Genomic DNA, 23,759 nt, shown 5'->3' with positions numbered 1-23,759 from the left:
TAGTTACTACTCTAATGAAACCAGGAAGACCGTCGTCTTGTTCTTCTTGTTCTTGTTCTTCATCATACTAAAAGAGTCTATCTTTTCTCATCTCTAATTGTGAACTATTTCAGAGCTTTCCTGGGATCAGAAGCAAATGTAATTTTTCACTAAATGAGATCCAAGACCTGCCAACTCACAATTGGTCTTTACAATTGTGTCATTCTGATTGTCATCTTTTGTTTCTCTATATCACTTTCGGTATTTAAAAGGTCTTGTTAAAGAACACCTTGTAACTCAAAAACTGCAGGAAACCAATGCAAGGTACCTCATGAAGACTTACAGAGAGCACAATGCGACATTTCTGAGAGACTGCATGTCACAGGATTAGAAACTTCTGTTTCTACTCTGTTTTTATAGACTAACAGGCATTGCAAAAGACAGAAGAGAATTTTATAGTAATTGTTCTTTTAATTTGATTTTAAGTTCTCGAGTTCCTAAAGATTTTGACTGGTGATACGATTCTTGATTTCTCAGTATAACTGTTCAATTTTGTTATTGATCCCTAATGGGATACACCAAGCCTCTGACCACAAAAATGAATGCAGCAGATGACAAACGTTAAGATAGTGATAATGACCATAATCTAGTTTTTAGAGAGAATTTCACAAAATAGCTAAGAAGATCCAGGCCCATGTCTGATTCTGAAAGCATCATGCAAACATCAAAACAGAAACTTTTCTAATGGTATGTATGCTATATGAGAAAAGTTAAATATTTGAAGGTTTTCTTACTATAAGAAGGTCTTAGTAAGCCCACTTCCTTCCTATGTGTACTTCAAGAGTCTCTCAACCTTGCAGGTGGTTTCTATTAAATAGAAATAGGTGGTATCATTACCATTTTCCAATTAAACAGTCCAAAGAAAAACATCATCCTTGGAATGCCTTTTAAAAATCTCAATAAAATTACTCTATGTAACTGGGCAAGAGGTTGTTTATTCCTTTTGATGTTATCCTCCAGGCAGTAGATGAAAACAATGTATGTTGAAATAGTGCTAGCTTACTGCAGTTGTCCAGTCACTGTATCAATGCAGGAAATTTCTGAATTACTTTTTGTGCTTAGGGAGGGGGGAAATTCTGCAGACTAACCTATTTTATACTATTCCCATTAAAATTAAAAAAACAACAGTTCACAGATTAACAGATCTACTAAAAACTTGCAGGCACACATCTTTTGTACATTATTATGAAAAAGATTGTTTTTATTCTAAAAAGAGAGAAGAGGAAAAGTAGATTGAAAATTAGCTATAAAATTCAGTAATTGCCCATTGATATAAAATTCTATCACTTTGGATCATGTAATTTTTATTATCATGACAGATGTTTTATTATTTTTTATTTCGGTAACTGTAAATTGAAACAGTGCTTCCAAATTCATTAAAAAACAGCTCTCTGCTAAGAAGCTGACAATGTAATTTGGATAGGTGGTAAAGAACTGGCACACGGTTAAAGAAAAATTATAAAATGGAAACCAGTAGCGGAAAATTCCTTACAAAAAATGTTTTTGAAGGAAAGAGGAATTTAAAGGCATGGGAAAGAGTGCAAATGAAACCAAGTAATAGATGAGATCTTAGATGCTGTTCAATTTGGAACAGCATATCTATACTACATTATCTAGTACTTGAAGAGTAACTGCACTCCAGCATTTAAAGTGTTCCTGGTAACAGCCAAATCTGACTGCTTTGAGAGAAAAGTGCACAATGTGATTAATCTGGAGAAAATCACACACTAATCTGGGGGAAGGTATAGTTCGTGGTTAAAATACAGGAATCTGAGATCAGACGTGAACCAAGCAAAACTGGCATTTTAAGTGGTAAAAGACAGTATTGGGAGAGAGGAATAAGGCTAGGAGCAGGGAGGGGAGAGCATAGATAGAAAAAGAATTGAGAGAAGGAATAGAGGTGAAAAGAAAACAAAGATGCTATGTTTAACAGGACTTGAAAGTAAGTTATGTATTGTAACCGTAAGAACTAAGTTACGTACTGTAACCATAAGAACTGAATCCTTTCATTGAACTAATCCCATTTGGATGCTTTTCTGCTGCCTTTGCATTTTGTATCCATATGTTACATATGCTGTGATCCAAAGTAATAATTGGGCATGCAGTTACGCCTGCTTTACCCCTGGAATTTCTTTTGTGCAGGAAGATTGTTTAGACTAGCTTTCTGCCCTGTCTTGGAGCAGAGCGAGATCATTTGAATATCAGTTTGATCTGGCACGTCTCTTGAGAGAATCATCAGAGCACATGGTAAAGCAAGAGATGTCTCTTGTCTTGTGTTTGTCTACATGCATGTAGCAAAGCAGCTGATGAATTAGTCCCTTCAGCCACCACCACAAAAGCAGAAGTTCAGGTGAGGTGAGTGAGGGGAACTGACTGTGCCAACATCATTAAGGGAAAAAGCAGTGATCTTCTGGCAGAGAGCCGAAGAGCTTGCAAGAGAATGGGGATTAAAAACCCATATGCTTCCTCAGCCTGAGTAGTTTGACTGGCATGGAAGCAAAACAACAAGCTCATCCCCTAGGAAGAGAGGACAAGACAGTCAGCAGAGCAGACAAAGGGTCATTTGGCATTTTGGAGATGGGGATGAAGACGCAGCATAATGGCCCAGTAAATGTGACTGGAGGTCGGAGCCAGGAACCCTGATTGCCCATTGCAGCTCTCCCTTGGGTTTACTCTGTGGCTGGAGGCTGGTGCTTCCACCTTCTTGTCTCTTTGTCTTCACATCAGCAAAATGTGAATGATGATATTCATAGCTTTTGCAGGTATTTTGTGATGCTTAATTCAGTAACACTTTTGAAAAATACAAAGGCACCTGGAAACATTACACACTTTCTGTGTTTGCACATTAGAAAGCGTCATGTGTACAGCCAGTACATTCAGTGTACAGATGGCAAGTTTAGACTGTAATTAATTTCATAAAGCCAGCAGCGTGAGCATTTCCACACAATACACAGAACAAAAGCATTAAGCTTGCCCTATGCATTCCTTGGAACTGGTTCCTGAAGTCTGAGAGAGGGAGACACATACTTGCAGACACGAGGGAAAGACCATGAGAAAGACTTTGTACTCTGTAAATCTATATAGTGCCTAATAATATAATCTTGCTTTACTAACAGCAGATGACCACTTTTAAGTCTTCTGGTTTGTGTATGACAGTACAGGGTGGTAAACTGGAGAAAAAGGAAGAGGAAAACGACGACTTAATAGTAATCTAACGTCATTTTGCACCCAGTATGGCTCACAATTCGTCAGTGTGCTTACATCTGTGAGAAATGGACTAAGTCAAGGTGGAGTGCATCCCTCTGAATGTATTTATACTCCTTAGAAATTGTAGGGTGTGAAAACATGAGGCTGAAGTGGGGACATGAGGCAGTGGAGCGGGGAGAGAGGTGGAGCGTGCTCATGTGGCCACTGTTGCTATGATACAAGTTTCTTTTTTCATTTATTTTTCCTTCCTCCCACCTTCTGCTTTTCCCCTTCCCTGCACCCCTTCTTTCAATTTTTTGCCTGTTACTTTGTCTAAGCCTGGAAGAACTCAAGGGAAGCAGTGCTGATGAGAGGTTCATTGAACTCGCTTCACAGGGGAGGGCTCTGCGTGTGGGTTAGAGAGTCGCTAATGGGGCATATGAATACCCGAGGGTCATGTCTCATTGCCATAGAAAGCGAGATTTCTTCACATGAGCTGGGTGCATTCATATCAAGAAGAGGCTTTCAGTTCTAATGTACCCTAAAGTTTCTTTCTCCACCACATTGGACTTGGTTGCTCTGAAAGCTGTACCCCAGGCTGTTCTCAATCTATCTACAATTCATCAGACACCTTAAGCTGCAAGTTTTTCAGGGTGTTGTTTTGGTTACAGGTTCTTAACTGCTGCTCATCTCCTGCTGATACTGCACAAAACCTGCCAAAAGCCTTCTTTTGTAGATAGAAATGAATCTGGATTAGTTTCCAGACATTCTGTCAAGAAGCTATACAGCACATAAGCTCCAAAAAGCAAGTTTTGTTTCCATGACCATTTCTATACAGCCATTTGTCTACTTTTATCCACATATGGTTTATTTTTCTGAAAAAAATTCAAATAGTTCAAATGTGCATTTCAAATGAGCATGCTTAACAGCCAGGAATAGTTGCTTTGTTTTACACAGGGCTTCTAAGTGTTTCAGAATGGCTGGACGCTTCCTTTTTCTATTGCTTAGCATAAAGAGTAATCTGAAAGAGAAACAAGCAGGTCTAGGAATTTTCATTTAATTTGGCATTTCTTTTAAAATTACTTTCTGTCTAAATGAAGGTGTTAGTCTCGTATAGTTGCTATTCAAATAAATATGCTCATGTGCTGATTTAAATGGTAATGTTAATCTAAGTAGGATAATATCTCAACTCCACGCTGCTCACTAATCTGCGACATCCAACATCTTTATCTCCTCTTCTCTCCCCAGCACTGCAGTGATAACACCCACCATTGCCAATCAGATATGAATATAGTAGGTGCTTGGAAAAGAGGTTACACTGGAAAGAATGTTGTGGTCACTATCCTGGATGACGGCATCGAAAGAAACCATCCAGACTTGATGCAGAATTATGTGAGTGTCCACAGGAGTCCAGATTTGCTGCTTTATTATTACCCTGAATAAGTTTGCTGCTCCTGGAAAGGTGGAGGGAGGGAGGAGGGAAGGAGAAAGAATCATACAAGGGTTTCCTCAAATGTTAACACCAGTGGGAGGAAGGAAGACAGCTTTTGGTAAGCTGTATTGTTTTATTTAAGACTATGTTCAGTCTGAATGTATTTAATATCTGGATGCCTCTTGTAGCTAAGTCCTGAATTTCTGAAGGACTGGAACTAATCATCAGATGCTTCTTTTCTTTTCTGTAATTATTTTACTTAATATCCTCACATGGTCAGAACTTAGAAATGGAATACAATGCTTTCCGGTTAATGTGTGCAGCTGAAGTCCATTTTTGGCCAATACATTTAGCTAGCAAGACAGTAGCTGTTGTCCAAGACTGTAATTTTAGGCATATCCTTCTGTGTATTTGTTTTTAAAACTTTTTATCTTACTGCTAGAAATAATGTTAGAGGAAAAGGTCATGACTCCTTATGATCCACTCAGTTAAAAACAGGTGTAGAATACTTTGGGGTCTTTCTAGTAAATCTGTCATAACTCCAGTGAGTCCCCTCACAATTTGCAATAGAGCTTTGTTTTCTGCGTCCTATGTTTCATGTCACCTCAGGAGGTTTCTGCTTGTGGTTCATCACATTTAAATGATTTGTTTAATATACCCTGAAAGACTTGTATAACGTGAGGAGAAGCCGCTTGTCTGATGGGTGACTTCTTGTATTAGTGTCAGAGTTTGAAGCTGTTCAGAACATCAGGCCATGCTTTGCTGGAGTGATTAGTCCTGTGCTTTGGGAGTAGGCATTACTTGAAAGCACATGACCTTGAGGACCTCATAATTTCTCTGAAATAAAGTGTGCAAGGTATAGAGTCACATGAAGTAAGAAAACAAACAAATATATTTGGATTGAGCTGGACTGGTGAAGATGACCAGCTCAAGGCATGCATATGTTACATGCATATGTTGTATTATAGACATAGAACTTGTAAAAGAGCCCTGAACACAGGCTTTTTGCTAGCGAGCATATCATCTTGACAGAGCAATGAAGAAATGAAGGTAACAAAAAACATCTTTAACAACCCATCAAAAGCTACAATTCTGTCCACAGTTTAAAGTCTTTTATTTTAGACTAGCCATACTTGCATCCATATTCTTCCCCATGCTGTACGTGGAGCTCCGCTTTGAAATACATGAGGAAGACTGCACAAACACAAGTGACAGGCAATTGCCCTATTTGTCAATGTATGCTTGATCCTAATGCATGCCACATCTTTCATTTTAATCTCATAAGTTATTTAAACAAACCAAATATAATTTTACCTCTTCGATGAATGACCCAGATTGTATCCTGTGTCACCTTGTCTCAGTACTGTCCTTCCACTGAATTTAAAGCAGCTATTTATTCCTTTACCACCTCCTCTCTCCCTTTCCTCACACCAGCAAGTAATTCCCCCAAAGCAGTACACATTGCTTGTTTGATGACAAATGCTGTCTATATGTTAGATTATTGCTGGTGTGGCTGCAAACAGGAATATTTGAGGTGGATGTGGTAACAGGTTTTGAACAAAGAAGAGATTAAAAAGAGCTGCTTGCCACGTCAACACACAACATGCTACCGCATCAATTAATGGGAGCCATACAAACCAGCAACTATTTACTCTATAAACTATTTTCAGCTGTAAGAATCCTGGTAAATGTAAAATATGGAACAAAAATACAGCGATATCTTGCAAATATTTGAAACAGTTACACTACCAGGGAAGTGGGAATGCAGTTTATGTTGCATTTCAAGATGTATTTTTATAACAATATTCTTAAGAAAGTTATATCATTCTTACTCCTTGAAACTATGACTGAAATTTTAGTCATTGTGCAGATAATTTCTTGATTCTTGAAACATTTAGCAAAATGCTGATTTTGAGAATGAGCTCTTGTAACTTCCAAAGTTTCTTAGAAGAAATGTAGTCTTCTGGTTTAATGAAGCACCACTTTCTGTTTTCTCTCTGACACTTGCCTATGCTTTTGTTATCCTTCTCCCTTTTCCAAAAATAAAATAAAATAAAATATGTAAATCCCATAATTATTAAATATATAATCCTTTCCTAAAACATGCAATCATCATAAAACCACAGGAATGTTAACCTAATTACTCTCTTGTATGAACCTGCTGAAGAATGTATAGGCCACATGAGTCAATGGCTAATTAATGAGAAACTGGTTCTCTTTCTCCTGTTCATTATAGGATTCGCAGGCCAGTTTTGATGTCAATGGAAATGATTTTGACCCTATGCCTCGATATGATGCCAGCAACGAGAACAAGTAAGGCACTATGACATTCATGACATTTTCAGTCTTGTTCGTCAAGTAGAAAGTACCAGTGCTTATTATGAAAGTCTAGGAAGCTTGAATACTCATAAAGCAGCACGATTTGCATTTAAATCTTTGTGAAATACATATTTATGTCTTTTCCATGCACACTGCGTGACACTTACTCTTTGAAAGCATTTGGAGCCATCCAAAACCACATAAAAATTAGTTTGAAAGTTCTGGGCATGTGAAATGAACCATTTTCAATCCCTTTGGGGTGCAGAATATTAGGGGTCACTCTTACTTTTCTCAGATGTTATCTCATTGAGTTATTGGGGGGTTATTATGTGTGACAACTGGCTTGTCTTCTGACTGTTGAACTTAGATTTTGTGTATTGAAGAAATAGACAAGTTAATGGAGATTTTTTTTTTCCCCCTCTAGTAATGTCTTTTAAAGTGATGGTGATTTTACATGTTGAGGTTTGATAGAAACCACATAAACCCAGAAGTGGCAATTCTGCTGGATTATAATAGCTGTGTCAGATGACTGGTTAGATATATTTCTGTGAATTATGTATTTCTTCTTCAGAGCTCAGCTTCGTGATACTTGTCATTCCAGCTCTACTCTTTGGATGTGCTGTGGTGAAGGCTAGGGTAGACACTGGGAGGGATACCTCATCTCAGGAAGCAGACCACTTTTCTGCCCCGTTGGTATTTGAGGGCAATTATTTGTTGGTAACTTTTTTTAACTAGGTGCTTGGCAGAAAGAGATTTCTTTTTGTGGAATTTCATGAGTTAGAGGAAGGATTTTCCTACTCGCTGTCAACATGCTGACTGTGCATTTTGTTTTCTTGAGGTTCAGTTCATTTTTTCATATTGTGGAAAGCATTTAGTATTGTTTGCCTGCAGAAGAGAGACTACAGGAGGTGAAACTTCATCCTTTATACAACTGAAATGCTTTTGGGTTTGTTGTTGTCTCTTCCTTATAATCCCACAAACTTTATCCAGAAGAATACAGCAGGTGTGAGCTATGAGTCAGCAGCAAAACTTAACATTGGTTTGACTGGAGACACCAGTTGGAGAAACCTTGGATCACACTTCGATGGGAGAATCCTCTCTTGGACAACACTTCTTAATAAAAGCAGGGAGCCATGTATGGCTGAAGAACAGGGCTCTGTTACACATAGCTGCCTGTTACATATAGATCGACTCATCTTGCAGTGAATCTCAAGGAGCCGTCATAGCTACTTTCAGCCATAGGGTGAAATAACTGTGAAAACTGAGGTGAATTCTGCCAAATACTTGTTTGGTCAGTCAGCCTGATCCTGCCGGGTAGGCTGAGATGAGAAATATGTAAGGGTTTAGCTCTGAGAAGCTATATAAATAAATGTGCATACACACACACGTCTTAGTTGTGATGACTAGAAATACTGTTTAGAAACATATTATGTTGGTATTAATTTGAATAATAATAGTTTATTTATTTGGGACTGCAATCTTGGCCTATGTTCTCATTCAGTTGTTCTTATTTGATGATGTTTACATGCTGCCAAATATTCTCGTCTAGAAGCAAACACATGCAAGACCTGTTTCTTTCCCTTTTGCCCGTTAGGCATATCTTTCTCATCCTATTTTGATACAGAAGCTTAGTTTACTGAATCGTATCTGCCTCTTCTTCACTAGAAATCTCCTAAGGCAAGAGCACCATGAGAGACTAAAAAGAGAAATTCAGTAAAACCCTTTGTTTTGAAATGTGTAAACATTCTGCACGTGCAGGCTAGTTTAAGTTTAAGCAAAAAGAAAACACTGATGTGGAACAAATGGTAGATAGACCCGATTGCTGCATTACCTCAGTTAAGTTAGTGACAAGCTGAGGATTTCAGAGCTAGATGCTTGTACAGAGAATGCTGATACTATACTGAAGCTATTAGGAGATATCCTCAAGACACACGTTCATTGAAACAGAAGGATGAATAAAAGTCTATCAATTCTTGCTCTTTACAAAGCCTTCTATTTTTCTTACAGTTGAAGAATTTCATGTGCCGTTGTTATCTTAGAGGTATCCTGTCACTGGTGTAGAAAGGTCAGAATCAGTAAATGTGCTATAAATTTTTGGTGGCTAATAAGAGAAATCTTTGGTTTGGCTTATGAGAGGTCTCAGGACTACAAGCAAGGCTTGTAGGCATGCTAGATACCTGAACTTGTCACTGGCAATGCCAGTTTCAGTGAACTAAGGTGACCATATGACAATGCCCCAAGTGCCTATGACTGTTGTCCACAAAACTGAGTGTGATGGACAGGCAGTTACAAGCAGTGACCTCTGAGGAGTTTTGAGAAAAGATGTGACAGTCAGCCTGCCCTCTGTGAATACTCCTCAGCTGAGCTGCTGGTTTGCATCACAGCACATCCCTCTCTCCTGCTGTCCACCTCCCCCCAGCACAACACACACTTCAGGGGCATATCCTGGCTCATCTGTGTGAAGATGCTCCTGTGCTTGGATTTGGGGCATGATGAGGGGACACTTGGAAGCCTTCTGGCTTAGGTGCACTTTCAGGGGTTCACCCTTTTTGGTGCTGTGAGGAGCCACATACCTCCAGCTGTGAACCACAGCTAAATCTTTTTCTTTGGCTGGGTGCTGAAGTCATCACTTTCTGACAAAGCGTGTCCAGAGAAGGGAGGCTGCTTTCTGTTTTATTGCTAGCTAGAGTTTTATACGGGATATAAAACTGGAACAATTACTTTCTCTCCTAGGACTGGGGAGTTTGACTTTACGTGCCCTACCTCCCTAGTGAATACTCCGCTGCCCAGCCCCTAAGGTCCTGCAGTGAGATGTGGTGGTGGTAGGGCAGATGCTGTGCTATAGTGGGCTTCGTCAGTGTTATCAGGAAGTATAGCATCAGTGTAGAGTCAGCTTTTGGACACACGGGATGCATGAAGCATGCTTTCAGTGTAAGATTACCTGGCAGCCAGACCTCTGCTTACAAGCTCTGTATTTCCAATTAGCAGTTACACTGAGCCTGGTAAGCAGCACCTAAGCATCTTCAACTGTGGGGCTGTTTCCACTGGACTCAACGAGGATTAAACAACTACATAGGTACTGAAAAGCACTACTAGTAGCCTGTCTTGGTTTTTTGGGTCTAAAATATCTTCAGAAATTGGGGCAGGAATTCTGATTATCCAGCATACGTGGTCATTTGGCACTAGATGCTCAAGCTGCGCCTGGAAGTTGAGGTAACCACAACCAGGGAACATTCTGAAAGCCATACTTTATAAAGGCTTCGTAATGTGCAAGATCAATTTGGTTGATTCCTGCTATAGCAACTGGACAACTTTGTGTAATGGTGATTTGTGTCTTCCAGTAAAGGTGGGATGTACAAATGCACCATCGTTTCCTGAAATGATCTAGATTATTCTGCCTCATTTTATAACCCTACCTTAAGGGATGGAAAGATAAAAAATAAAAAGAATTGCTGTAAAAATAAGCAGGTGTCTCTGGGCAGCTTTGCTCACAGCTGTGAAACATCAGGGTAGTGGGTCTGTTTGCTAGCTTTTCATTTTTAATTAGTAGTTAGGCTTTCTGTTGCTGAGGCTTATTGGTGAGGAAAAAAGAAATTTTTTCAGAAAAAATTAACTGTGGGTTTGTGAATTGACTGTAGATAGGCAGAGTGGCACTTTCTGGAATTACATTTTTGAAGTTTTACATTAAATCTTCTATTAGCTAAGGAGAATAGGAGGGTAGGAAGAAACATTAGACTAATCTTTCAAGGCTCATAGTCAAAATCGGGGTGGGACGATAGTTTCTTTAACTACTATGGTATGTAGGAGTCCTGCCAAAAGTTTACTTTGGTTTCTACAAATTGGCAGCAAATCACGAAGCTTGCAAATGGTACAGGCCTATACTAGAGCTTCCTTTTGCTCAGAGGCTAAAGACAGCAGTCAGCTGTGGATGAAGTCATTCCTGCTATGCAAAGCATCTTGTTTTGGTTTACTGCTGAGTACTGCTGCTTTATCCTTTTTCTGTTATTCCACCATTACCTGTAAACATCTATGCTGAAACAACTAGGTATTGTCGGTCACAGGTCCTTAGGCAGAATGCATATTGGATCACTGAAATGGCACTTCAGCTGCTGTGTAGCCTCAGAAATAAAACAAGAGTGTTCATAGTATTAAAATGTTTTTCTATTTTGACCAAAGAAAAATGAGTTTTTCTGTTTCGTGAGAAAAATCTCAGGGATGATATTTCAGAACTTAGGTCTTATTCTGCTGACAGGTAATTCTATAAAACAGAGAACCTTTTAAAAAAACTCCTTTAAATAATACCAGTTGACTTTAATGCAGTTATTACTAAACTTATGTAAGAAAAAGTAAAAGTAAGCTGTTGTTTCTGTTCTGGAGATACTGAGTCATTCTTTGGATGTGTCTTCAACATTTTTCAGTGATGCATCCCACTACACAAATAACTTATTTCAATAACCTTGTAAATTATTTTTTAATGAGTGTAAGATTTTTGGGAGACAACAATTTTTGCTGTTCAAAAATCGTAAGAAACACAAGCTACTCATGTCTAAACTTTGCAATATCTGCACAGCTTTACATCTTTTCTCAGAACAGCAAAAAAAGTTAATGAGTTAATGAGTTTCAAGTCCTGCTTGATCTAACATACTGACATTGTTTTTCTGTGGCATCCGTTCCGATTCATTATTAATTTCCTTTGTTAGTCACATGAATGTAGATGGTCAATAAATGGCAAAGGCTTAATTTTCTTCCAAGAGTGAGAAGCTGCTAGGTTATACTGTCTGCTTATGTTGAAGACCTGTAGTATGTCCTGAACTGTTTAATCAGAGTGGATACTAGATATTTGACAGGCAGATCAGCTTCTGTTGCCTCCTGGATAGTCAATAAAGTAAACGTAAAAAGCGTCAAGTGACACTGTTCGTAGCAGATATCTGAAGAACTGAGCACAAACACAGGGAGCCTGTAGTCTTGCAATGCTGGCTTGAAGGATCATCTCAAAAAGGTTCCCAGTGCAGCAGTGTGATAGGAAGGAGCACGGATACTGGGCATAGCTGTCCATATGTAGTGTATGCATCTTGATTGCCCGTATGCACCTGTTGCTATTGCTTTGAAATTGGCTGCATCATGTGCTGCAGGCAAAACTGAAGCGAAGATAAGCTGTACTGAGAAGCGCTGCTGCACCATCTTGTACTCAATCTTTTGTCTAAAAAACAATTCTGCTGTCAGATGGCTAGTTACAAGAAAAAAGACCTTGGCAATTTTTTAGACTAGTCACTACTTTTTCTACTTGTGCCTGCTCAAGGCTTTCAAACAGGACTCAACTGCAGATCCCAAGGGTCACACCTACAGGCAGGACCTGGGAAAGCCAGTGATGAAGCTGTGGAAGGAGTCTGGAGATAGGTTGGAGCAAGGCATGAGATCTCAGGAAACCGCTTTTTCAGAGAGAATCTCCATTGTATCAGCTCTTGCTCTTTTTTCATCTTGACTTTCTCTAGCTTCTGGAGGCTTAAAACCCAAAGGATTCCATGGTGGCGTCGTCTGGCAGAACGTGGTCTGTCCAATGCCAGCGAAGCATCTTTGATACCAGATAAATCTTCCTTAACAGGAAAGTAATTTAGAGTAGAGAATTAACTTCATATGTATATGTATGTCAGATCAATAGATCAAATGCTTACACTGAGTCTGGTATTGTTAATTCCAGGTGCCAGTGAATGGATGTCAGGTGTCTAGTCATGTCTCAGTGTCACTGCAAATTTAATGGACTTTGGTTAGGATTGTTAGGAAACTGCAGATTTTGGATTTTTTTCTGTGAACTGGGGAAGTGTTCATTTATGAAAACTAGGATCTGAACCAAACAGTCAGAGGTTGTTGGTGTAGAAGTTGCAGTCAGACATTGCAATCCTGATTTATTCTGCTTTGGTTCTGTTCTGGTTTTAAACCCTTATGGCCTTATCTTATTGCACGGCAGTTTTAGCAGATGTTAATAATGAAGTAGGGTTCAGTCTGTGTCAGCTTACAGTGAGATTGCCACATTTTACAAGGAGTGGTGTTAGTGATTCATCAGCTAGCTTCCAAGTTAATTACAATCTAGTGACCCAACCAAGTGCCTAGGGGCATGATGCAGCATGGAGATCATGAGATATTAGATCTGTGTTGCTTGCCAGTTGCTGTAGTTAAAGGTCCCAGTGAAAAATTATAAAAATAAGAGAGATAACATTGCAGCATGCAGAATTGTACTATGCTGAAGTAGGATAATTTTACAGATTCGTTTGGAGCATATTGTTCACTTTCTTGTTTTAACTGTTACTTAAAGTTCCTGTGTGCTGTTACCCAATGAACGTGCCTGTCCTTCAGGTGGCTGTACCTCAGGGGTAATCATCATACACCCCTTCTTTCTTCAGGAAAGGGCTGAAGGTCTTGATCCAAGTGTGTAAAATTTGTTAGAGGAAATCTTTCTTTCCTTGAAAGAAAAATATTGTAGAAACACGGAGCATGAATCCCCACCACATAGTGCATTTGATAATGTTTTTCTTCTATCTAAAACAGGTTTTTAACCTATGGGAAGAAATAAGGTCTGCATTAAAACAGAACAGAAAACAAGCTAAGTGTTGATGTTTTGAAATTCTGATGTTTTCCTGCTTCAGAATGAAACGTGTTCATTTGAAGCTTTTTGAGAGTAAGTGGGACCCCAGCATTGCTGATAGCTGAGGACAATTAGCTGGGATAGAGGAGAGACAGTATTTGACAAGCTGATTCACTCGCCCACAACAAACACCCTCATCACTGGTCTGTATGGTCAGTGCCTTGTGAGAGCATTTCATATTGACAGGACCATGAAAAATTCATTGGACTACAGGGCTTGATTCAGAAGCCTTTTGATCCAGGTTCCAGCTTCAATAGTGGAATATATCCTAATGCAAGTTTTGTCGAACTGCCAAAAATTGTCGTTTTGGTAAACTCTTCTAATCTGCTCATTATATTATTACACTGCATTACATAATACCCTCCAAAGTCCACAAGTGGTATGTGTTATAATTTTTTGAGAGCCAAAGGAAAGACATTTCTTTGAGTAGTCATTGAAAGCGACAGAAGTCAAACAGAGGAATAAACAAAAACGAAGTTCAGCCAGAATTCCAGTTGCTCAAAGATGAAAAAAATAATCTTTTTTCACTACCTTGGTATTGGTCTCTGAGCAGTATCTCTCACCGCCTAACTGGTATTTGAGAAGCAATGCTCATCCTTTTTATAATGTGTAAGACTCTCATGGTCGCAGAGCTTTCAACCACAACACTACAGGAAAGCCTTTTTCCTGTTTCTAATTACTGAAGTACCAGACAATGAGCTCACAAATAAAATGACATTCTGATGCATTATGCAACTGCTTCTAGTTCTTTTATGTAAATAATGGGTAACAATGAGTCAGATCTTCCCTTCCAATTCAAAGTCAACAATAGGAGGGATATAAGCTTTGATAGCTACGGTATTTGTGGCATTCACTTTTCTGAATTCTTTTTTATGGAGAGTTAGAAATGAAAGTTTGTTTTCAGATGGTCTTTTTCCCAGAGTTGGTATTTCCTCTAAGTATGCGTCTGTATTTTGAGGTTTTGAACTTAGGAGGACATAGCCTACAACTACGGTAGGCAAGTTTGGGTTCTGTAAAATGGTAGACCAGTTTCAAGTTGCATACGTTTATATATACAGGTCTACAGTCAAGTAGAATTTGAGAGCACAAATACATTGCTATTTGTAGTCCCCTTTTCAGACATTGTAGGTATTAGAGAAAGTTAAAGAGGGATCCATGCTATGGATGTGGTAATTGGTTTTGCCAGCTGATGTCAAAGTAGTCAGCTCAGTCAAATGCACTGCAAAATGTAGTTCATTGAGACTTCTCAGCCAGCACATACATGCACATAGTATTGATTTCCCCTTTAATGCTTGTAGCATCAAAAGCAGACCTCTAATCACAAGTTTGATAAAGCAATTGTGAATCCAGTGTCAAAAGCTTCTTAACTGAAGCATTTTTCTAAATAACATGCTATTAACAGTTGAAGTCTGCAAAGTCATGCTGTAAGCAAATGTCTTAATGGAATTAGTAGATGTTTTTATAAGTCATTCTCAGGATAAAACTCTCAGATGTTCATTTTTCTTGCAAATGAAGAAATACATATCTGTATGTTGTTTTATTATTGCTGTAGGTAGGCTTATTTTTTCCAGCCTTCTTTTACATTACTGTGATTTTGTAATTTTTCTTAAAGATACACAGTCAAAATAATATGTTTGACATTTTAAGCAAAGTCAGATTGCTCTCTTGAAGACAAGTTACTTTTTTTTTCTTCCTGAAGGAAAACAATCAAGGTAGGGAAATTCAGATGCAGAAGTAAAGCAATGGGTATCCATCATAGATGTAGATTGCGCTGCTGGAGTCTATGCTGCAGAAGTTTAACCTGCTTTGAAAATTATTTGTATTTCTATAGAGTCCCAAAGCAACCATCAAATCTCTGATTTTAGCAAGCTGAGGTAGAGACTATGGCTTGTTTACTTCTCTGACATGTGGGATAGTGAGGCTGCTGGCTGAAGGCGTCAAAGAGTGCCAAAGAGAGTGTAATGAGAAGGTATGTGTTACTTTGCCTTTCAGCCCAGACTTATGTCCCTGCACTACTCTTCTTAACACTCTATAAACATCAGATAAACAGCTACTAACTCGTTCTGCAGTGTAGTGAGTGTATGAGAATTAGACTTCTTACCGTGAAACACCTTTTCCAATTAGGAGCAAACTTTGCTCTTGCCGAATCAATGATACAAGTTTCATTAAAAAAACAATCAACACAGATAAGAGTAGGGCTTGAACTTTTTTCAACAATTTCCTCATTCATCTTTGTAACACAGCTCTAAAGAGAAATGGGAGGTCCTTTTAATGCAGAACAGTATCAAATGAAATTTAGGATTAAGCACCGTACATATCTTGCACAGTGCAATTGAAATTGTACTCAGAATTTAAAACAGGTAGGAAGTATGTCTCTGAGCTGGAATATGGTGGAGACTCAGAGTTACAAAATATTCGTTTCTTTAAAATGTTGTCGTAGCAGTCATCTACTATTAGAAAAGGAGTATGCTGAATGGGTAAGACCTGTCTGCGACCCGCCTGCGCATCACTGCATTGCTCCTCTTTTTTGCCTTATGACCTTAGGATCCTTGCATCTGCCAGTACCTTCCTTGCATGAAAACATAAATGTCTTTTTTTCCCTAAAAGCATTCCCCCAGACTGTTTTTAGGAGGTCCAATGGACTGTGTTTCCTGCCAAGGAAGTCTAAATATGAAACTCCAGATCTGTATTCTTGTATTCATACAAATACAAAAATATTCATAGGATATTTTTCATTTCTGCTTAGGTGTGATTTCAGTAGAACTGATGCAAAATATTTCTGAGTAGGGTTTTTTTTCTGTTTCATTTGTCTTTTCATTGCACAGGAATGATGGGGCTCTAATGTGGAGATTTTTAAGAAGTTTGCTCAAGCACCTGCGATCTCTCCAGCTGATATATATTGGTGTCAGCCTGAATGAAAAACATGAATCAGGATAAATAGTGACTGATAATATGCTGTCATACAAAAGCTTGTGAAACAAAAGATATGGAATGGAAGATAAAACAACTAATACAGAATACAGAATGTATCTGTAACAGAGCAGGCTCATGGCCATGAATTTAAGGTGGTAAAGAATGTAGGCATTAGTGTTACTTTGTTTTAGTCATCGTTGTCTAGGAACATGGGCAGTATTTTTAATGGCTTATTTTTCGTAGTTGTACCGGGTTGTATTGGATCTGGTTGGGGCAGATTGTTTCTCCACAGCAGCCCATATGGTGCTATGTTTTAGGTTTGTGACCAGAACAGTGTTGATAATCCATGTTTTAGCTACTGCTGAACTGTGCTTGCACAGCATCAAGGCTTTCTCTGTTTCTCATGCTGCCCCCTCAGGCAAGGAAGCTGATGGTGGACAAGAGGCTGGAAGGGGACACAGCAGGGACAGCTGATTCCAACTGACCAAAGAGACATCCATGCTCAACACTAAAGCTGGGGGTGGGGAGTTTTTCCAAAGAAGCTGTTGTTTGGACAGTGGCTGGGCATTGGTCTGCAGGTGGGAGGTGATGAGTAATTGCCTATGTATCACTTGGTTGTATTTTTTCTTCTTTTTTTTCCTTTACTTATGAAACTGTTTTTGTCTCAACTGACAAGTTTTTCTCATATTTGCTCTTCCAGTTCTCTCCCCCATACCAATGGGAAGGAGGGAGTGAGTGACAGGGTGGAGGTTAGCCGCCTGCTGGGGTCAATACTCCAACCTTTTAATAATGTACTAGTTCCCAGAAGTAATTCTAATAGCTTTGGAAGGGTTCTTCATGGTAACAGGTATCTGAAGCGTTATCCCCGTGAGCCCAGTTTCATGGTGAACTTGACCACGAGCTCTGTGATAAATTACTCTCTGCGTATAAGGGAGTTACACTCTAGAGAAGTATCCAAATGTGGAGCTGTTGCAGAGCTGCTAGTCCCACAGTCGCTGTGCTTGTCCATTGGTCCCTGAAAAGCAACACATAACTGACACCTGTAGCCATGGGAGTGACTGGATGAAGTGTGGGGCAATGCAGGGAGAAAACAGTTGAAAAAAAGTAGAAAAACATTTACTTCTTCACTTCCCGTAACTCATATAATTTCAAGTATTACATGTAGCAACAGCAGATACACTTGTCAGAGGAATTTGTGATATCTGCAGATGTCAGATATAGGACACTTCAAATACGTAGGAAACTTATCACCAAAGCAGGTGAAGGTCCCCTGAAAATCTTAGAAATCAGCTTGCCAGCTATAAGATCAAATAGATGAAAAGCATTAACCACATGAATTCCGTCACTTGGTTTCTTCATGCATGATTAGGTTGCAGTGTAAAGTCTTTTAATTCACAGGGCAGACCTCCACATGGGCCAGCACAAACATGAAACCAAACATTCCTGCCTCTCACTGGCTTACATGCAGTTTGCTAGCTTACGCAGGGATACTGACAAATTACAGTGTGAAGTTTTATTCCTGGCTTTGTTTACAAGTGCAATACGATTATTTGCTCACAGAGCAAAGAAGAGGGTATAGAATTTACATATTTATTCTGAAAGTTATCATTCTTAAGCTGTGGCTGTTCTAGTAGAGGTGTTCTTTATAGTCTCAGGTTTTCAACTGAACCTCTTGGTACCTCTTCAGTAGAATGCGCAGAGTAGTATTTTCTTATATGCAACAGAACAACTTAAGATTGTAGACTTTACAGTAAAAGATGCTGAAATGCAAGCAGGTAGAAAGCAAATTTGCACTTTTTGCGCAAATTTGCACTAAACACACTTTTCCTGTGTTCAAAAAACTACTTCACCTGTACCCATCTCATCCAAAGCTCTTCTTTATGCCTACTGTGTAGATGACATGGTGTAGCCAGTACACAGTGAGCTTTCTCAAGTACAAGCATGTTCACTGTAGGTGGTACATTTGGAAGTTTCAGCAGCATGTTTCTAGCAAGGTTTTCTCATTTGTGTCCAAGCCTGTTATTCCTAAGGCTATTATCCTAGATAAATATGGGTGGATTTTCCTAGGAATAGCAAATGCATGGTGTAGCCAAAAATACTCACTGTGTCGGTATTCCAGGTGTTACTCTAAAGCTTTTAAAAAAATATGGACAACAATTATAATATAACATCAATTTTAGATAGCCATATATTCAGAAGCACGGATAACGTTCATTGGTAAAACTTAAAAAAAAAGAAAAAAAAAACCCTGCAGCTTAATTTAAGTTAATAAGAAGCATTCATAAAGCACACTAATTCTGATTTGTGTAAAGTAATATTGGGAGTGACACTAAATTCCTTTGTAATCTGAGGCCTTGTTCCCAAATTAGGATTAATTTTAGACTCCAAAAACATTAACAAAATCTTAAACTATGCTCATAATCCATACAGTTGCACGAGAAGAAGTAGTGTAAGGACTTATTTTCCAAGTGTCATCTTGAATATACTTATGTCAGGTTGAAGTATTTTATTTTTGAAATTAACAAGGGTAAATTAAGGTGATACAAAACATTGTTAAAATGCTACAAGAAACTGGCTGCAAAGATTTTTGCTTGTTTGTTTAAATACACTTACTTGTACATTTTTCCAGTTAAATCAGTGCAATTTGTAAGTAAAATAGTTGTTAATGAAGCAACACACCTGCTGACAACCTCTGGAAGCCTATCTAGTGATTTTGTGACATATCCTGTTGACTTACGTACTTCTTTCCAGTCTTCTTTCATGAAGGCATAGGGATGATTTCTGGTTTGTGTGTTTGTTTGGTTGCTTTGGGGGTTTTGTATTTTCAGTTAGAAATCTGTGTAGTGCATTGACTATGAAAATGACAAGATGACCTTTGTGTCACAACTGACCTTTTTTGCAAGGATCTCGAAGTCTCTTGCATGGAGATGGAAAGAGAAAGAGAGGGTGCCTCTGAAGCACCCACTGAGTTATTTTCTGGTCAGGGACCTGTAAGCATCCAGACAGCATTTCTTTGGCATGAGGCAGCATAATTTTGCTGGGTTAAACTTGAATATGGCATTATTAAGACTTTAGAGGAAAGCGCATTGGCTGCAGCATGGGAATATGAACTATCAGGGACATTATTTGCTCTGCAGCGTCCGTGTTCAGGATTTGTCTTGTGATTATTTCCATAGGCTTTTTTTTGGCTCTCCAGGTATTTCTCTCCCCCGCTGACCTTGAGGGCTCAGCAACTTGCAGGTGCTCCTCTGAGAGACAGGTTGGTGTAGACAGAGGAGTCATGAAGGCTGCATGTCATGTGTTTTTCCTGTGTTCCTTCCCTCTGCTTTTCCCTGTGTCCAGCATCTGCTTATTCTGTCCTCGGGATCAGAGTCCCATTGATACGAAAGCACAACATGCCCAGCATTTACTGCTTCAAACATGTGTCATTAATTCCTGTATGATGTCACTGCTGTGACATGGGAATAACTGAGGCAAGGGAGAAACAGTCCTTCGTGGTTGTGTACTATACCATGTGACACAGAATGGGAAATAGCAAACAAAATCAGCAAGTAGGATATTTAGCCAAGACTATAGTTTTATGTATTAAAAATAAAAAGAATTATTTATTGATGTCTTAATATATTTTATACCCAAGGTAAAGTAAGTAAGTTTATTGGGACTTCCTGAGTTCCAGGATTACGGTCTGTTCACTGAGACTGTTACAGACTGGGAAGAGGTAGTTTAATTACTGTGTTGAGCTAGTAATTCCAAGTGTAAAAAAGTAGCTAAATTAAGCATTGGTACAAGGTGACTACAAGAATTTTCTTGTGTAAAAATACATGCCTGATTTTGTCCATCCAGTTCCCTCATTAAGTTGTATAATGCAGTAGTTCCTCTTACCATTTTGTTAGCCATGTTCCAAAAAGATTTGAAATTGGGCCTTTGTTTGTCTTTTTTTTCTGTATGTCATGAGTGAAGTGATAAAGCTATATAGTCTCACAGCTTATGAACGAGAAAAGTATAGACATATACTCAGTTCTGCCCAAGTGTGTATCCTACTCTATTCTTCAGGCTGAACACAAAAAAGGATCAACCACCCTCATATGCATAAAATGATTGCCAGAATTGCGTGGAGCACATCCTCCTTGTTCTGTGACTTTCCACTCTTCTACAGCCTCTCAACCAGCTTGAAAAAAGATCTTTTTTCCTTATGTGACAGCGCAGCCTTGAAGTCTAAGCAGCCTCGTATTCTTCAGTTTCAAAAGCAAATGAAATAGTCCTTTTCATTAGGTGTATCTAGGTAGCAATATACTGTTCCAAGGTAATACTAGCCTTGATGTCGCTGCTGAACAGGTTTAATTCCAGTGCACAGGAACTAAACCGTACTGTTTTTATTTGTGATTTGCTTTAATGACTGAGAACAAGGATTGGATTACTCACCTTAAGAAGGTTAGTGTACAGTTAATGTGAAAGGCTGTATGAAAAAAAAAAAAGCTCAGATGAAAATTTTGCTCTTTGCTGGCTTCTGAACTACTTTATTTCTTCACACAAATGCATTTTTCCCTGCAGAAAAGAGGCTGAATTAAAATATTACCTTGGGTTAAAATGTATTGAGACATCAGTAAATAATTCTTTTTATTTTTAATAGATGAAACTATAGACTTGGCTAGATATATTATTTGCTGATTTTGTTTGCTATTTCTCATTCTATGTCAAATTTCATTGGCTTCACCAGGCCGTCTAGTCAGTGTTTGTCTTGTCTTTGGTAGAAGATACAGACAAAAGGCATATTTGCTTTATACATTCAGATTCATTTGCCCACTCACAGAAACAAAACTAAAATAGTAATTAATATTGTAGAAGCACAGTCCTTTGCTGGAGTGGTATCAGAACTTTACACTTTGGACAAATTAGCTGCTTACTGCTAACAGCTAACAAATACAGAGTGGCAAGGCAGCATCACTGTTACCCAGGCTGTTAAGTTTAAGATGTGCATGTCTGAGATGTGTGCTGTGTGTTTGTTTTAATGATGTCACCTTTGATTTTATTTGTGAGAAATAGATAAGTTATTTTAAAGTTATTCTTTAGGTAACTTCCCATAATCATGCAAAAAGTCATTAGCCTTAGGGACCTTGAGTCAAGACAGCTTCCAGTCCTGTGCTGTAACCACATTACAACACTGTGTTTGATGCTCAGAAACAGGATCCTCTCTGTGATGTAACACCCAAGTCTTTGGCATTTTTCCTGATATCTCACATTGAAGATTTGTGTAACTTGTTTTTCACATTTACTGTCATCTCTTTCTCCACTGTTAATATCCAAATAGCTCTCCTTTGTGAAATAGTTTTATTCTTACTATTTTTCAGCTGTAGCAGATTGTGTTTTAAAGGCTAAAGATTGAGGTTTTCCTTCGCCCATGCTTTTAACTTCTGACAGTTCCCTTATGTCTCCTTTTTCAAATGTTTCTAGATCAAAATCCTAACACAATGCCAGTTTGGAAAGATTTTTCATCCTCCAGATTATTGGAGACGATTTGTATATGAACAGCTCTAAAAAATTATGTATTCTACACTGCATAAGACATTACTCTGTGATGCAATGAAATGCATTTCTGATAAAATTAATTTCTGATGGCTGCTGTTTGAAAATATATTTTCTCTGGCAGTGATTGCATTGTGGTGTCTTAGATATCACATTTGCCTGTTTATGAATATATTCCAGCATAAGAGAGATCTTTGAAAACATTTGAAAATTTAACTAAAGAAGAGTTTTGCAAAAAATATATGCCAACTTACATATTTTCCTACAGGTGACATTGGCTACCTAAAATTCCATTCTTCCTTTCTGCATAGAACTTTGAAAATTATTTTAACATTTAAAGTTCCTTTAGTCCTAAATTTTCAATGTCCACCAACTACATAGCTTAATTCATGTAACATGTTCCATCCCCGAGATTCTACTCTAATTTATACTAAAGACTAAATTGTTTGGTTTTTTTTTTAATATTAGTGCATTGTCTTTATGCATAGGGAATATGTTTATTATGTATTTATGCTGAGAAAGGAAGTTGACGATTATCAAAAATAGGCTGTTCAAGCACAGCCTATCAAAATATATATAACCTTGTGTAAACTTTTAGACTATCTATTCTAACCTTTTTACAATTCTTTAATGTCCACTCTTGTAATATATGCAGCATAGGATCTGCAAAGCAAGCGAAGTTTTCTTCTTTTCTGTAGACATTTCTCTGGATTAAAAAAACCACAAAACCACAAATACACACACACTCCCGCAAAACCACCACTGTTTTCTTCATTTGTTTACAAACTAATTCCTGTACTGAGTATCTCTTAGAAAACCTCAGTAAATTACTGGTATGACCAGAGATGTTTGTGATGGGCTTGCACTGAAATACTCTGAAACTCTTTTCTCCTGAAATTCCCATTCTGAAAAGACTCACTGGTGACAGGTTGAAGTGGGTTGGACTGTAATGTTAGTGTCATGAAAAGCTGGAGAGCTTTAAATCCTCCAGTCCCCTGAGCTTTTTGTGTTCTGAAATACTTGATGAACTCCAGAAGAATTAAAATACGACAAAGAAATGCATGGTCAGAGTGTTTGTGGAATTCAAAGAATAGCTGTCAGAGATGGAGGCTGTGAAATGCAGAGCCAATTTACATGGCAGGGCTTGCAAATTACCAGCAGCTGTCTTCAACTCTGAATATTTCCTTACTCTAAACGTTCAGAGGCGAGCTTAATTAACTTTTATCTTAAAGATGTTCCTAGTGCCTTATACCTTCTTCCTTTTCTGAAAGGCAAATTAAAGAGTGACTACTGAAAGACAAATGTTTTATGTTTAAATTATGTTGGTGGGATGGGGAGTGATAGTTAATCACATAACAGGCACCTTTTGTCTTTCCATCATTGCCTAAAACGCTGAGCCATTTCCATCTCAGAAAAAACCTGTTATTGAAAAAGGTTACTTTGTGTAACAGATTAGCATGTTGCTCTTAAAATTGCTTTTATCTTATACTTAGAGAGCCATCAAAAGACTGTACCTTCAGCATCCAGGTGCTCAAGCACTGTTCATGTATGCGGCAGAAGAAATTGACATTCACCTTTTCGTGGATGTGTATTTCTTCAACAGTTTGTTTCAAGTTCTTTATACAATAGTGAGGGCATCATAAGGCAAAAAAAGAAAAATCTTTACTAAGGTCTTCCTGAGTAGGTCTTTGACACCTTACTGACGTG

The 23,759-nt window shown here is 38.4% G+C and overlaps 1 protein-coding gene across 1 annotated transcript in view; it reads left to right on the top strand.

Moving 5' to 3' along the window:
• PCSK5 (proprotein convertase subtilisin/kexin type 5) overlaps positions 1 to 23,759 on the top strand; it is a gene marked incomplete at its 5' end in the record, with an annotated part of 195,672 nt that overhangs the window by 68,675 nt on the left and 103,238 nt on the right. Inside the window, 2 exons of the mRNA XM_082013448.1 lie at positions 4,474 to 4,617; positions 6,894 to 6,970. Coding sequence (XP_081869574.1) covers positions 4,474 to 4,617; positions 6,894 to 6,970 — 221 coding nt within the window. The remainder of the gene's footprint in view (positions 1 to 4,473; positions 4,618 to 6,893; positions 6,971 to 23,759) is intronic.

Source organism: Phaethon aethereus (assembly GCF_964289735.1).
Source record: "Phaethon aethereus genome assembly, chromosome: Z".
NCBI lineage: Eukaryota > Metazoa > Chordata > Aves > Phaethontiformes > Phaethontidae > Phaethon > Phaethon aethereus.
Note: the sequence above shows the minus strand (reverse complement) of the source record. Positions and strands in the feature narration are given on the sequence as shown.